Consider the following 14372-nt stretch of genomic DNA (forward strand, 5'->3'; position numbering starts at 1 on the left):
GCCCCGCCGCGCCCCGCCCCGCCGCGCCCCACCAGCCGGCCGGCTCGGCCCCAGAGGCCCCCAGACGCCCTGGACCTGAAGCCGGACCAGGGACTTCCACCGCCGCCGTGCTCCGCGCCGTGCTCTGCCCTGCCCCGCTCTGGCCCCGCGACTGCAGAGTTGTTGTTGCTCTCCTTCCGACAAACATCACTACTCGCTAGCATAACGAATGAAAAACAGACGCGACGGCAGTATATGCGGGATATTTATGTGCCCTGTTCCTCCGACGGGTGCGTACGCTGTCGAGTGACTTGAACAACACGGGTCGAGAGAGAGGGAGAGAGATGGGAAAAGACTGCAGCTTGTGACTAGCGGCAAACTAGTGCTCTGCGGTGGAAAAACAAAAGTACATAGTACTTAATGCCTTTCTAGGGGTGTTAAATTTGAATGCCTTGATAAATAAGGCGGTAAAATCAGGGGTTCCGGCTAAGCGGCCCCTGGCCCCGCCTGCCTCAACCACTTTGTTATCATTTGCGCTCTCTCACTCTTCTGAGTCACCTGCAAGTCTGTCTCTATCGCACTTACTAGAGCTGTCGTTACCGTGACCCCTGCATTAAAATTCAGCACCATTCGGCAGTTGTAAAGTTTGTAAAGTCCTCTGAGTCCTACCTTTGTTTTTCCAGTGTAGCACTCGAATTTATTTTAAAACAACGTACGATACCAATTTTAAAAGAGAAAAATTAAACATGGGAAAAGAAAAGTTGTCATTTTGACGTTAATGTTATCAGTAACCCCCCTATTCGAGGGCTTTACTGTGCGCAGCCCTACTATTCAAATTCCTAATTACCATTAATCGAATTCCACATTGATTAAGGATGCATGACGCACCTGCGGCATGACTTCTGCACTTTTGTCGACTCTGAGCAAATTGAGAAACGGCAACCACCAACATTAATTTGGGGACTAACCAGGGAAAAGCTAAAGACCTATATTATCTCCAAACGACTTTTAACGCAACTGAGCCTAAACTCCAAGTAGTGCCATTTAAACAAACTGCGTCGCCGATGTTGCCCTCAAGCCCTCCGACCAAGTATTTTTGTAAATTTGCGGTCTTTGGGTTCACAGCAGCGCCAACACTGCAACCACCAAAACAAAACATTGCAGCGCCTTAATGAATGCGTTCTTGAAGAAAATGAGCCTGTTTTACATATATCAAATTACATGTATGTATATTTTTATAAGATGAGCACCTTAGAATGCTATTGAGACATTTCTAATATTATTTTTTTAGAAGAACAATGTTGGCTACCTTTCCTCATTGAAACCACCAACAAATGAACGTGGCCATAGCAGAAGACAAGAGGAACGGGTTTGCGCAAAGAAGAAACAGATCGTGTCATCACAACAAACAGAAAAATGATTGTTTACGCAGCAGTTTGTGGCTATGTTATTGCGTCCTTGATACTCTTTAGATATCCTACCCTCCTTCATAGGAAAAAGAAATTAAAATTCAGGTGCCATCACATCAGTCATCGAGGAGGTACGAATATTGGATGCATCGTCTATTTCACATAAATTCAACTGATCATAACGCTTGCATGTATTAATGTTCTTAGAACATGTTTGGTGTGGGTCAATGTGATAATAAGTTTTAAATTGGTTCCTTGTTGTAAACTTTTCACGGATACGTCCTCTAATAACTTAACCTAGATTATCTCACTGCATCATGAATTATAATTTTCTGACTTGTCCTCCTGTTTTTATTTAGCAAAGTGCAATCTAACAGTACTTTTTTCCTTCACCAAATTCCCTACTTTCCTTTCTTAAACTAATTTAGTTTTTAATTCCTGCCAAAAGCGGTTTTTGAAGATGGGTCTTGTAATCAATCTATAATTGGATCATGACTGTTGGTTTTTGTGCAGGGGCTGCTGAAATGTATGAGAACACAATGGCTGCATTTAAAAGGTAAAACCTACTTTTTGTTTCAACTTCTTATCAAAGTGTTATAGAAGGGTTGTTTTAAATTTTGAATTATATCTAATCTATTTTCTTTGCCTTTGTCAAAATTGTTTGATTTCTTTTGCACACCTGCTGGATTTGAGTAATTGTTCTTTTTCTTTACAGAGCTGTTGATCTCGGCACAGATATGCTGGAGTTAGATTGCCACCTTACAGCTGATCGCCAGGTGGTTGTATCACACGACAAGAATTTAATGAGAGTATGTGGCTTGGACATTGATATATCCCAAACACCATACTCACAACTACCTCCACTCAGTAATTCAGTTTCAGTTGACTTCGATCTGGGTATGTTTAACTGTTGTCTCCTGGTCTTTACATTTTCATTTTTACTATTGTTAAACATGTGAATTTAAACATTCATTCCAGAAAACCCGTATGTCGGATCAGGGAATATTGAGGAGAGGAGAATTCCTCTATTAAAAGAGGTGTTTGAGTCTTTCCCTAACATTCCTATTAATATTGACATAAAATGTAATGATGACATACTTATTCAGGAGGTAAACAAACTAGTCCAAGAACATAATCGTGAAGAACTGACTGTGTGGGGGAACATTAGCAATGTTGTTACCCTTAAATGTTACCAAGAGGTATGATAATCTAGTTAACTTTCTATGAACTCAATCCACATTCATTTACGTGCTTCTTTGGTTAAGGGGGAGAGTACTACTTTGCTGGGGGGTTTTATTACCAGAGTTGCACTTTTGGGCTGGTCAAATGAATTCATTTTTATTATGCTTTTCTTGTGGTGGTGTTTGGCTGACTAACATTGGTATCTATTTTTACTTCTGCATGCAGAACCCACAGATAAATTTACTCTTTTCCATGCGCCGAGTGGTGGAACTGGTTCTACTTTTCTACACAGGTCTACTTCCATTTGTTCCAATTAAAGAATCTAATTTAGAAATATTCCTGCCTGCAATTTATTTAAGGTAAAGCTTAGGGCGGGGTCTCTCTAACATAAGCTTGGAATGCTGCTTTAAAGTAATTTAAAATGCTTGGTTCTTTCATAATTTTCTATACTTTTATAATTTTGATTCATGTCTTTCAGGAGGAAAGAGGATGCTGGTAGTTTTTTCCCGATTCATTCATTGATGTTGCGAGGAATGCATTGCCTTTTGATGAGACGTTGCCTTTTCAACCATCTTCAACGAAGAGGCATACAGGTTAGTTATGGTCTGACAGATTGCTTGTAATAAATAATCTGAAGTGATGGTTTTAAGAACTACCGGTGGCTTGTTTTTTTCCAGGTGTATCTTTGGGTTTTGAATGATGAAGAAGATTTTGAAAGTGCTATGCAGCTTGGAGTTACTGGAATAATGACAGATTTTCCTACAAAGCTCAAAAAGTTTTTGTCTGAGCATCCACAGTTCATTACCTCTAAGGATTGTTTCAATACATCTTCCTAACAATGTAATTTGATTATGAAAGCTCCCTCATTTCACTGTATGAGTAATCAACCAAAAAGACCTGTTCTCTAATGTTTGGCAATGCATGTATTGCTAGATTTCTGTGTTGTTATCACTGTATATTGTTCCCAATTCAGTGATTTGTTATTCTGTAGATTGTAGTCCATTTTCTTGGCTGTTTATTTTCCAAAGTTAACATCAAATATCCACCAAATATATTTTGTGTCCAATTTACTTCATGCTCTCTTTTTATCTAACTCTGTGTTATGTATACCTGTGAGAACTAATTCTGTCAGTAGTTAAATATTTACTAATACTCTCCCTCCCTGAATGTTGCATGCTGCACATCATTTTATTTATTGACTTTTCTCTCGTTTGTTTTGAAAGCCTGATTTAGACTTTGTGAATGAATCTCTTTTTGGTACCTAGTAATAAGCAATTAATCAGTAATAATCAAAATGGTAAAAGTTTTTTGTTTGTGTCTGAGCAGTAATGTGTTGTATTTTGACATTTTCTCTGCATGACAGTGCTATACTATTTGGAAAATTTGTAAGGATACTATTAGAAGGCCTGATTGGGCTCTTTCTTCTTCACCAATTGACTTAAGTTTACTAGATGATGGGTCACATGACCAAAGTGTGGTTATGACAAAAGAGTGACAAATCTTTGCATTATTCTTACGCCATGTACTGTTATTGTTCTGATTATTTCCTATTTTATTTCATTATACCATGTACAAGAGTAATAACTTTAATGATAGAGGTTTAAATTGTTTTCTGATTTAGAAGAGACAATATTTGCTAGGTTCAAAATTTTGTTCCACTTGAACATAATTTTTCAGCTCTGAATTGTCTCTTTTGAAAAACATCTTTTGTCAATAGAAGAATCATGTCATGAAGTATCAGTTGTTTAGCAAGGTCTAGGATATATATACCTGATTGGTTTATGGGTGACAAATGTGACTAGTTTAAAAGATTTTATACATTTTGGTGTAGGTAATTCTTTTCCTGCAATTACTTCTTTACTATCTGACCATAGAATTTTACCATTTTCTTTCAACAGTTTGACTGAAGATTTTACTGTTTACTTACCAAACTAAATTTATCGTACTGGATATTGCTAGATTACCGGTAATATTCTTAATTTTGTATTTGCCTTTTTGTATTGGGTTTCCAAAGTGTCTCAAATGTGAATCTCTGTCTTTTTTAACCTAGTCGTGTATTTATTTCTGTTTATTTTAATCTCTACCACTTTTTCATCCCATTCAGAAACCCAACAAAAGTGCCATTGAAATTCCATGTGCTTAGCCTTTTTGCTGTTGTCTTGTGTATCTATTGATTTGGGTTGTCATTCTACTTATGATGACCTAAGGCGTGCAATACTTAACTCTCAGGAATGAAAAGAAAAGTCTGTTACTGAGTCCATTTAATGTGGAACCTATGTAGGACCTTTTTTGCTGTAAGATACCATACATAATTTGCATGCATGTCATTTCTCACCTTATTTATTATGTGTTTACTGTAATCTCTATCAGTCATAAACTTTCTAGTGCATTTTTTGTAACTATTTTTATGCTTGGGAATCAAAATTCTCATGCTGTTTGAGTTGAGTAGTGCTCGGTGTAGTGCCATAACTTGATTGATTAATGCTTGTTAGAATTTACGAACAAAATACTCTTGAATCTAAATGCCCAACTGCCAGATACGGTTGTGAGTTGAGAGTAGGTTTCAGTGGTACAGAGCAGTATAGTCAATATTTCTTTGTCTTTATAGCAAACTAAATTTTAATCATATAAATTTTTTGTTTTAAAAAATACTGATGAAATTTCTTGAATTTCAATAATCTTTTGAGTTTTTTGAACTTATGTTGATTGCCAAAATCTTTATTTTAGCCACATGCTTTCATTTATATGGTGCAGTTGTCAAATATTAATGCGTAAAGACATACTCAGATCATTCTTGGCAACCAGATAGCCGTGTAATCATTATTGTTTTCAATTAGCGAGCCACACGTATTAACATTGTTCAGAAGTTTGTTTTGAAATCAAATAACTGACAATGATGTATTGTCAAGCTCAGCAATACCGAATTAGCATCAGAATAACTTTTCAAGTTAATTATCAAATAAAAATTTCTGCTCTATTCCCTGTTTGACAGTATGAGAGTATTCCCTATACCTATATATTTATTGACTTATTTGGACTTTTATGATACAATTTGTATGAAACCTGTATTCCTTGATTGTAAGCTGTATTGGTGGAAATAAATGTTGTTATTGTTGTTGATATTTTTTGTTTTGTTCCTGCTCAAATACTCTTCAACAACCTGCCATGGAGTCAACTAAAAATTACTAGTGTGGATTAATGGCAAGCCTACCACCCAACTGGCAGTGAACAGTAAATCGTTGATTGATATTTTTTTTTGCTTTAGGAGTTGTGCAGGGGTGTGTAGGGACTTGTGCGGGGGCTGGGAGGTGCCACAGGCCACAGGCTGACGAAGTGTGTCGAGTGCACTCTGATGCACTCTCACTCTGCCGAGTCCGGCCGCCGCCTGGCCTGGCTTGTCTGGGCCGGGTCGGGGCTTTAGCTCGAGGCGGCCCTCCCCACCCCCCTCCCGCAGCGCTTCTCCCCGCACCGCGGCCCGCCCCCCACACCGCGCCCGCGCCCCGCCCCGCGGACGCCGGCCTCAAATCGATATGCTGGAAGGGGGAGGGGGAAGTGGTCGGCGACGCCGGGGAAGGAGGCGAGAGCGAGAGAGAGGGAGGGTCCGCGACGCGGGCGCGGTGTCGCGGCGCGCGTGAGCGCGAGAGAGACGGACGGCGGCGCTCACTCCATGCGGAGCGCGGCTGGAAGCGGGGAGGGGGGAGGGGGAAGGCCTGGCGGTGGCGGGGCGTGGTAGAGGTTTGGGCTGCAGCAGTGTACCACATCCTCGTACCGCGGAGGGACGCCACGCCGCCGGGACGCACCGCGACGCACGGCGACGCATCGCGACGCAACCGCGACGCACCCGCGACGCACCGCCAGCTCTCTGGCATGCCCGTGACGTGAGGGAGCGGCTGCTGGAGGCTCCAGCCGGCTGCTACGGAGGCTTCTCCAGCGCCCCGGCGACCAGCTGACCCGCGGGCTGACCTGTGACTCGGCCCGGGCGACACGCACCCGGCCGGCGCGAGAATGTCAGGTGGGTTATCACAACGGCCCCAAAGGACAGTGGGGGCCCGCAGCGCCCCCCGCGCGGGGCTCGGTGGCGCCGCCTAGCCCCCGTCCCGCCTTGCCTGCGCCCCGGGCCCGGGCCCGGGCTCCGAGGCTGTTAACCTTAAGCGACATTTTAGCGTGCGCCAAAGTGTTCCCCGGCTCCGGCCGCGCCCCGCCCCGCCCAGCCGGCCCCCCCGCCGCCCCGACCAACCTCTAGATGGTCTTTGAGCCCGTCGCCGCCCCGGTCTCCTACTCCCGATGGGAAAGGTCACACGGCCGCGGCGCAAGGTGCAGAAGTGCACCCAGTTCCCTCCCTTCTCGCTCCAAACGGCAGCGCCGTCGTCTGGTCGTGCCATTTTAAAAGGTTTTCTCTCTCTCTCTCTCTCGCTCTCCCCGGCCCCCAGGCGAGAGCCTACATTTTAATGAAGGGCCTGGACTCGGCGCCGTGAGTCGAAACTAGTCGCCGCTTTTCCCCCGTTCCAACTTGTATGAAGGAAAAACTCGAGTTGTGGGTGTTGTTTCTGGGAGATGGTCGCGCGCACGCGTTTGTGTGTGGTCAGGTCCAGGGCGACAAGATGCGATCATCCAGAACCGAAGAGCGAAAACTCTAAAGTGCTTGTGGTGAGACCTGGTGCGCATTCTATGGGGGGTCTAACTCGTCGGGACAAGGCTCAACATGGGGGGCCACGATGCGAGCTCTATGACTCTTCAAGCTCGCAGGAAAAGAACATGGCTCCCTCTCTCCCGGCGGACCTAGGCCCCCGTACCCCTAGTGCCCCCTGGTGTCGGGGGCGGCGCGCGGGACACGGCCCCCCTGATATCAAAGCCTGGGCTGAGCCGGCCCCGCGCCTCGCCGGAGGGGGCGGCGGCCGCTCGCTAGCCGTGCGGGGGTGGCGCTGGGCCCCTCCGGCCGGGGCCAGGTGGGGTGGAGGGGCGGCCAGCGCGCCAGAAGCTCGCGAGGTTCGAATCACTCTGGAGCAGCGCAGCAGCGTTCCTCTGGCGCGAGTGGAGAGAGGTTAGGGAGCACGGCGCTGGCGCCTGATTCCACAGCGCGTTCGTGGGGTGCGCGAGGGAGGGTGGCGCGCGGGGCGGGGCGGCACGAGCCGAGGGGTGGCCCGGAGGGGAGTGAGGGAGGGCCGGGCGGCCGCGCACCACCCCTCCCACCGATATGCGTGCCTAGCCTAGTGCACTCGGCCGCCAGCCCAGCGTTAGATCATCTGCGCTATACAGCACGCCACTGGGTTACGACTGCGAGGCACTGGCGCGTGGTCGGCGCGGCCCGCGGGACACGCGGAAGAGCCTGTGCGGCGCACCCGCGCCCACACCGGACGCCCGCCGGTGCCGACTGACCTCCCGTGGAGCGCACATCGCGCTCCTTATGTACTTTTCGCTTGATCTCTTTCTTTTTTATTTCCGCTGCCCCGATGGTGGTGGCTTCGGGCCCGGCCCGACGACAACGCTGGCGATTCATTCGTTATTATCCGTCATCGCCTCGTGACGGCTGGGAAGCCTGTCGTCGATACAAGCGTGTGTGTGACGCATTCGTCGACGAAAGTGAACGCCGCACACCCGCTTGACAACCGCGCATGTTAACTTGCAGGGGAAAGGCTGACCGAGGGGTGGGTCGGGCACGGGTCATGCGTTAAAACCACCCCTGGGGCATCACAGGTTGTGCCACCTAGGGTAGTGCCACCCAAGAAGCCCCAGGTCACACATGGGCGTGTGTGGTGGACTGAGCGCAGCCGGCGCCTGGCGCCTGCTCGCATACTTCTCGCAGTCCCGCGTCTCATTCGCACCTGCACATGAACCGGGACTGGTCCGTCCGACTGCCGCCGACGCCCACTAGTGTGGGGGTGGTCGTGCGCAACACAGCACGCCATTTCGAGGGAACTGTGTTATTTTTTCACGTCACCTTTTCACTTTATTTTTAGGGTTTGAATAATTTGTAATAAATGTACGAATAATTCCGAATAGTTCCCCACTGCTGAACGATATTCCCAGTGGCATGTAACTTTAGCGCGGCGAATTTAAATCTGTCATTACCAGCCCGCAATGCCAATCAGAAAACGGTGAGAATATGGAACCCCACTCTGTCAAAATGATCCAATTCGTTTGTGGCCTCTGAGCCCTGCCAGCCCTTCTCCAAGGTGACCCTTCGACGATCCTCCCTCCCTTATCAGGAAATGTCGCCTGACCCCGACCCATCCGCCCACCACGAGTCACTCGGGAGGGGGGGGGGGGGCAATACGCGGCCACCATAAAAACGGCAGCGTGTGGGAAGGAAATGTCAACGCCCTCCCAGTGGAAGGGAGGCACCGCCCCTGCTCTCTGTCGCACCGACTGCCTCTCCGCGCCGTCGTCCTCCTGCCCTGCTCTATGGTCCCGGCCCGGCTACGCCGCTGCCGCTGGCTGGTCCAGAGGACGCTGGCGCGGGTTATCTAACGGCGGCCGGCTCTCCTATCCGCCCGGCTCACAGTTGATGGCACCGCGAGGCACACAGCGCTCCGCTGGCTCCGACCCGCCCACTGACTCGCGCGGGCCCGGGTCCTCATTGTGTGCCTCCAGCGCGTCGCGCCGCGTGGCGGGGCACTGCAGAGAGAGGAGCGTCTCACAACATCGCCCGCGTACTCACTCTCTCTGACTATCCTCCTGCTGGCCCCGCTCACCGTAGACGGTGACAACGACGACGACGGTGGTGGCGAGAGCGACGCGGCGGACCGTGGCGCAAGACTGAGATGGAAATGGTGGTTGGGGGGGGGGGGGCAAGGAGTGTAAGGATCGGTATCCCTCGGTCGGCGTCGGCGTTCATCGGGGAGAAGCGGCGCCCGTTGCACTGCTACGCCCCGCCACGACCTGCCACGTCCTGCCACGTCCTGCCACGTCCTGCCACGCCCCCGCTGCCACTCACAAGCTCTGCAGTGTGGTATTTTGTGCGGACGTTACCAATCGCCGGCCGGAGAGTGTCTAACTCGTCGGAATGTGGCAAACGATCTTTCCGCTTCTTCAACTCAAACAGAATGCAAAGACTTCCGCGTTCCTTAGATATTGCGCGCTGCGCTCGGGTTGCTTCTTTTACGGCCGCCCCTCCCCGCTGCACCCACCGCAGCCCCCGCGGCAGTGCCCCGCCCTGGTGGACGCGATGGCTATCCTGAGCCGCAACTGCATGGGCGGGGCCAGGGCAACTAGACTAGGAGCATCGCGTGTCAACGCTCCACAGGGAGGGACGCCACCGGAAAGAAAGGACACCCACTGGACCCCCTCGCCGCCCCCACCCAGGCGGCCCCCATCACCGCCGCCGCCGAGCGCCGACACTCCGATCCTCCTCCTCGCCTCTTTTTATCAGCGCTCCGCGGCCCTGCTCGCGGCCCAGCCTCGGCTCGGGCCCAACTCTATCGGAGCGTCACGACGCCTGTGCCGCGTACCGCCGCCGCCGCGCCGTGAGACCTCCGCCGCTCCCCGCGGGGCCCCTCTGCCCCATTGTCTTGGCGGATTTAACGCGCTGGAGCGAGCCAGGACGCAGCAGGACAGTGAAAGGGAAGAGGAGGGGCGGCGGGCGGGGAGAGGCCCCCCTCCGCGCCGCCCGCTGTGGGGCGGCGCTCTGGGGCGGCGCTCCGCTCTGCTGGCGGTGCAGTCCGTCGCGGGCCGTGTCAGGTGCAACACCTGTCTCGCAGCGCCGCGGTGCACCCCATCCCACCCGTCGTCCTGCTCCCCTTTTCCGGTGTCGCTCAACGAGTTTCGCGTTCTCCTCGACGACCCTGCGGTGCGTCCCGGACGAGGACGCCGCCGAGGAGTGCGCCGCCCCCGCCACTCTGGATCACGCCGTGAAGCCGTCCGTGCAGCAGCGGCGCCTGGCGGGGGCCGTCTCCGTCGTGGACATACCGCACCCCCAGCGGCAGAGCGGTGGACCGCCCGTGCCGGCGCCGCGCGCCACCCTGGCGGCCCGCGCAGCTTGCGCCCCGGGCAAGGCCGCCGCCCCCAGCACGCCGCCGCCGACGCGCCCCGTGCCAGCCCCGAGGAGCCGCACCGTGGACGACCTCGTGGCCGTCGAGGCCAGGCCCATGCCCAAGCCGCGCACCAGGACGCCGTCAGAGCACGTGACCATGATCGCCGACGACACCGCGACCCGAGTCACGTGACTGGGAGAGCCTGACTCCTTGAGCGGCGGAAGCGCTCTATTCGCCCAGGTGTCGAGGCCCGCGTGAAAAGTGGACGGAAAGGGGTCCCGGGCGCCGGCCTCTAGGGCTGGGGGCGCGGCGGGCACGGCAGGGGTAGCAGGCGCCTCCAAGGGGTCGCTCACGCCGCGGGGCTCGACGGTCGAGGCGCTGCTGGCCGCGTCGCTGACAACGGCTGTTATGATCCCGCAGCCCGGCAAGGGCAAGAAGCAAGAGGACAACAAGAAGAAGCAGCAGGCCGAAAAGAGGCAGGGCGGCCGGTCACCGAGCCCCAGCTACCAGTACTGCACGTCCTTCGTGTCGGCGCCGCGTCCCCAGTCAGCCGCCAAGGACTTCGAAGAGCAGGGGCACCTCAGCGACAAGGCCAGGCCGACCACCGGGGAGCCGGGGGGCTTGACTTCGACGGAGACGACTGGGACGGCGGGAACGGAGAGGACGGCGAGGACGGCGGGGACGGCTCCAGCGGCTTCCTCCGGTGCCTCTGCACCCGCCCTCGAGACGACTGCCACTATCCCTGGCGCCACTGCAGCAGCGGTGCAGGTGCAGCTTCCCGACGGCGACCCAACACCGCCGGACGCTGAGGCAACGGCCTCGACGGCAGCGTCGCCCGCCCCCGCCGAGGCTCTCGCCAAAGACATGCCGAGGGATGCGTCGCGGAGCAAAGACGGCGGCGTCAGCCCGTCCAGGAGCGGTGCGGACCTAGCCAAGGACGAGCGGACGCCACCCAGCGCCGCTGCCGCGGCGGCCGCGACCACGGGGATGCACACGGGTGCGGGCTGGTCGTACGCCTCGGCCGCGCGCAGCCGCGAGTACCCCGCGCACCCGCTCACCCTCGACGCGGACATGGAGCTGCCCGTCGGCGCGGACGCGGCCTCCCTCGCCAAGTGCACCTTCCTGACCACCGGCCCCGCTCCACTCGAGTACCCGGGACGCAGCTCCCCGACCAGGCTGACGTACGTCCCGACCGGGCCCGTCCACCCGGGCAAGCCCAAGAGCCCCACCTGGTGCCTTTCGTGCCCGCCCAACAGCCTCGGCTTTTCCACGGCCTGGGCAACGAAGAAAGATGTCCCCGAGCCCAAGGTAAGAGGCGCCTCGGCTCGACCCTCCGCCGCCGTGGCCGAGGCCGTGGCCGAGGCCGTGGCCTCCGCGCAATGGCGCCAGCGATTAGGTCTTGTTTGGGTGAGCGGCGCTCTCGTCGAGGCCGTCGCGGTGCGAGACCAAGGCAGGACAGCGAGCCCCGTCTTGCGCCACGCCCGAGCGGACCGACACCATCATGCTTGGCGGTACGACCCAACGCAAGGTTATCGCCACAAATTACGGGAGAGCCGTTGAGCCGTCCAATGTTTTATTTTGGTTCGGCCCATCCCGTCGCCGTTGCCAACGGCCGCGACGGCCGGGTTCCTTCCCTTCTCCGCCGCACGCTCCCTTTTTCATCCGATTTGATTCCTCTGGGCGATGACTTTGTTGTCGATAATCGCCCCGTCGTGGACGTCAGGATTTCGGTCGTCAGGCCCCGATACCCGCGATCAGCGTGACGGTGTGGTGTGATGCCCGGTCGCTACCCAATAAACAGCCACGAAGGACGCCATGAATTGAAAAAGAAACTATCGAAATTCAGGTGGTTCCATAGAGACCCTTCTACCGCGCCAGCATTTTGTCGTTAAATGTCCTCCTATTCCTGACGTTTCTGCGTTTTGCTGGATACTTGGAGTAAACCTTAAACGCTTGCAGTGTAAGCCAGGCATATTGTGGCGTAAACGTTTCCTTCTTTTTATTTTCAAACTTCCCGAACGCACACAATAACAACATTATTAATGAACGGACTGTGTGTCGGGGAGCGCTGCGTAGCGGAGCATGCCGGGACCGCCATTCAGCCCGCCTATTGTTTAAACGGTCTGTTACGAGCGGTCATGTCGGTGGGAGCAGCGCAGCGAGCGAGTCCAGGCCCCCAGGACCCCCCAGTCGAGCCCAGGGCTTTATCGCTGTACCAGTCGGCACCAGCCCTAGTACCACTCAACCGGGACCCGCGCCACACAAAACCAGCGCCACCGGAGGCGGGACCGTGTGGTGGGTGTCTGCCCCGCCCCGCACGGTGCGTTGCGCACCCCGCGTGCAGGCAGGCGCGGCGGAAAGGGAAGGACCAACAACTTTGTGGATGGAAATTGATGGCTCATGTCGTCCCCTCCATGTGGCGGCTTCCTGCGCGGCCGGGCCGGCGGGCCGCTGCTGGAGTGGCAGGCAGTTGCAGCAGCTGCAGCTGCAGCTGCGCGCTGGGACGAGACGAAACGAAATGAGACGCACATCACAGCGCTGCTGGACTGCTCTTGCGGCTCCGCGCCAGCGGACCACCACCAGTGCACAGCCCATTCGTATCGCCCGTCGCTCCCCCCCCCCCCAAACCCTCTGCTCGCTCCGACCTCACTACGCTTTGCACGCTTTCAGCCCAGTCACGTCGTGCTTCACGGTTTAAGTTTTCGGGCTAAATCGCAAAGAAAAAACGAAAAAAATCCAATGTGCCGATGTCACACATCACTGTATTTCATTTTAACACTGAAAAGCAGAGCAAGGCGGAAGGGCTTGAAATAGTGGAGTGTGTGAGTCCCGTCCCCGTCGTCAAATCGTCTTTCATCATGTTTGGTTTGGGAAGAAATGCATTCGCCGGCCAAACATGGTGGTGGGTGGAGTGGCTCGACATTCAGGAGTCTTGTAGCGTAACTTGCCCATCTTTCAGGCGGTGCACTATATTGAGTCGACAGGGGGCGATCGACCTCCCCCCTCCCCCCTTCCCTTTCCTCCCCTTTCCCCCATCTCCCAGCGCCCCGGCCGCGGGGCGCCAAGGAGGAGCACTTACGATCCATTTCACTCACACTGCCCGCTCTCACACCTCGGCGGAGTGCAGCGCACTGTGAGGCTGGGCAGGGGCGCACAGCTGATCCCCGTCACTCCCCCCGTTCGCCACCCGCCCCGCGCCGTCACACCCCGGTGGGGTTGAGGAGGAGGAGGAGGCAGAGGAGGCGAAGGGGGCTTCCCGCCGCTCTTGTTGCTTGCGCGCCGCCCCCTGGCCTGCCTGGGAATGTAAAGACGATGAAAGCACCTCACTGTGTGCGTGAGCCCTTGCATCTCCGCGCCCCGAGCACGGTTGTGCTAATAGACGACCGGTGGTCGTGAGTGCGAGAGCGAGAGAGCGATGGGAGGGGGGGAGGGGGCTACTTGGGTTCTCACACCGGGCGCTACACCGCCGCGAGTAATGTACTTGTACTCGCGGAGACCGTAAAAAAAAAGAAGGAAGTATGTAATTGGTCTCGGGACTTTCACGACGACGCCGCGGTGGCGCGCAGGATGCACACACATAGCTTTACTACTCGTTTTTTGTTTTTGTTTTCTTTGCTCTAGAGTGGGAATGCTTCAACTTTGAGTGAGCAGTGCTTGGGGACGGCTCGGCGGCGTTGCGCTTAGGAATGGGTAATTAACAAGTGTTTTGCGGAGGGTACTACTCTGATCGGCCCGGCAGGCCTCCTTGCCGCCTGACCGAGCTGGCCGTGGGAATGGAATGGGTGCAGAGCGGTGGGGCCGCGGTGGTGGAGTGGGCGGAAAGGGGAGGGGG

The 14372-nt window shown here is 54.0% G+C and overlaps 2 protein-coding genes across 3 annotated transcripts in view; both read left to right on the forward strand.

Annotated features, from left to right (window-relative positions):
• Positions 1-14372, forward strand: part of LOC113215325 (uncharacterized) — a 30718-nt gene that overhangs the window by 8706 nt on the left and 7640 nt on the right. The window lies entirely within an intron of this gene.
• On the forward strand, positions 1302-5690 carry LOC113215327 (lysophospholipase D GDPD1-like). The gene is made up of 7 exons (XM_026434941.2): positions 1302-1519; positions 1902-1944; positions 2104-2285; positions 2367-2587; positions 2796-2929; positions 3049-3163; positions 3248-5690. The coding sequence occupies exons 1-7, from the start codon at positions 1396-1398 to the stop codon at positions 3404-3406; spliced, it is 978 nt and encodes a 325-aa protein (XP_026290726.1). The 5' UTR covers positions 1302-1395; the 3' UTR covers positions 3407-5690.

This window comes from Frankliniella occidentalis, unplaced genomic scaffold (genome assembly GCF_000697945.3).
Source record: "Frankliniella occidentalis isolate FOCC.00 unplaced genomic scaffold, Focc_3.1 Scaffold90, whole genome shotgun sequence".
Taxonomy (NCBI): domain Eukaryota; kingdom Metazoa; phylum Arthropoda; class Insecta; order Thysanoptera; family Thripidae; genus Frankliniella; species Frankliniella occidentalis.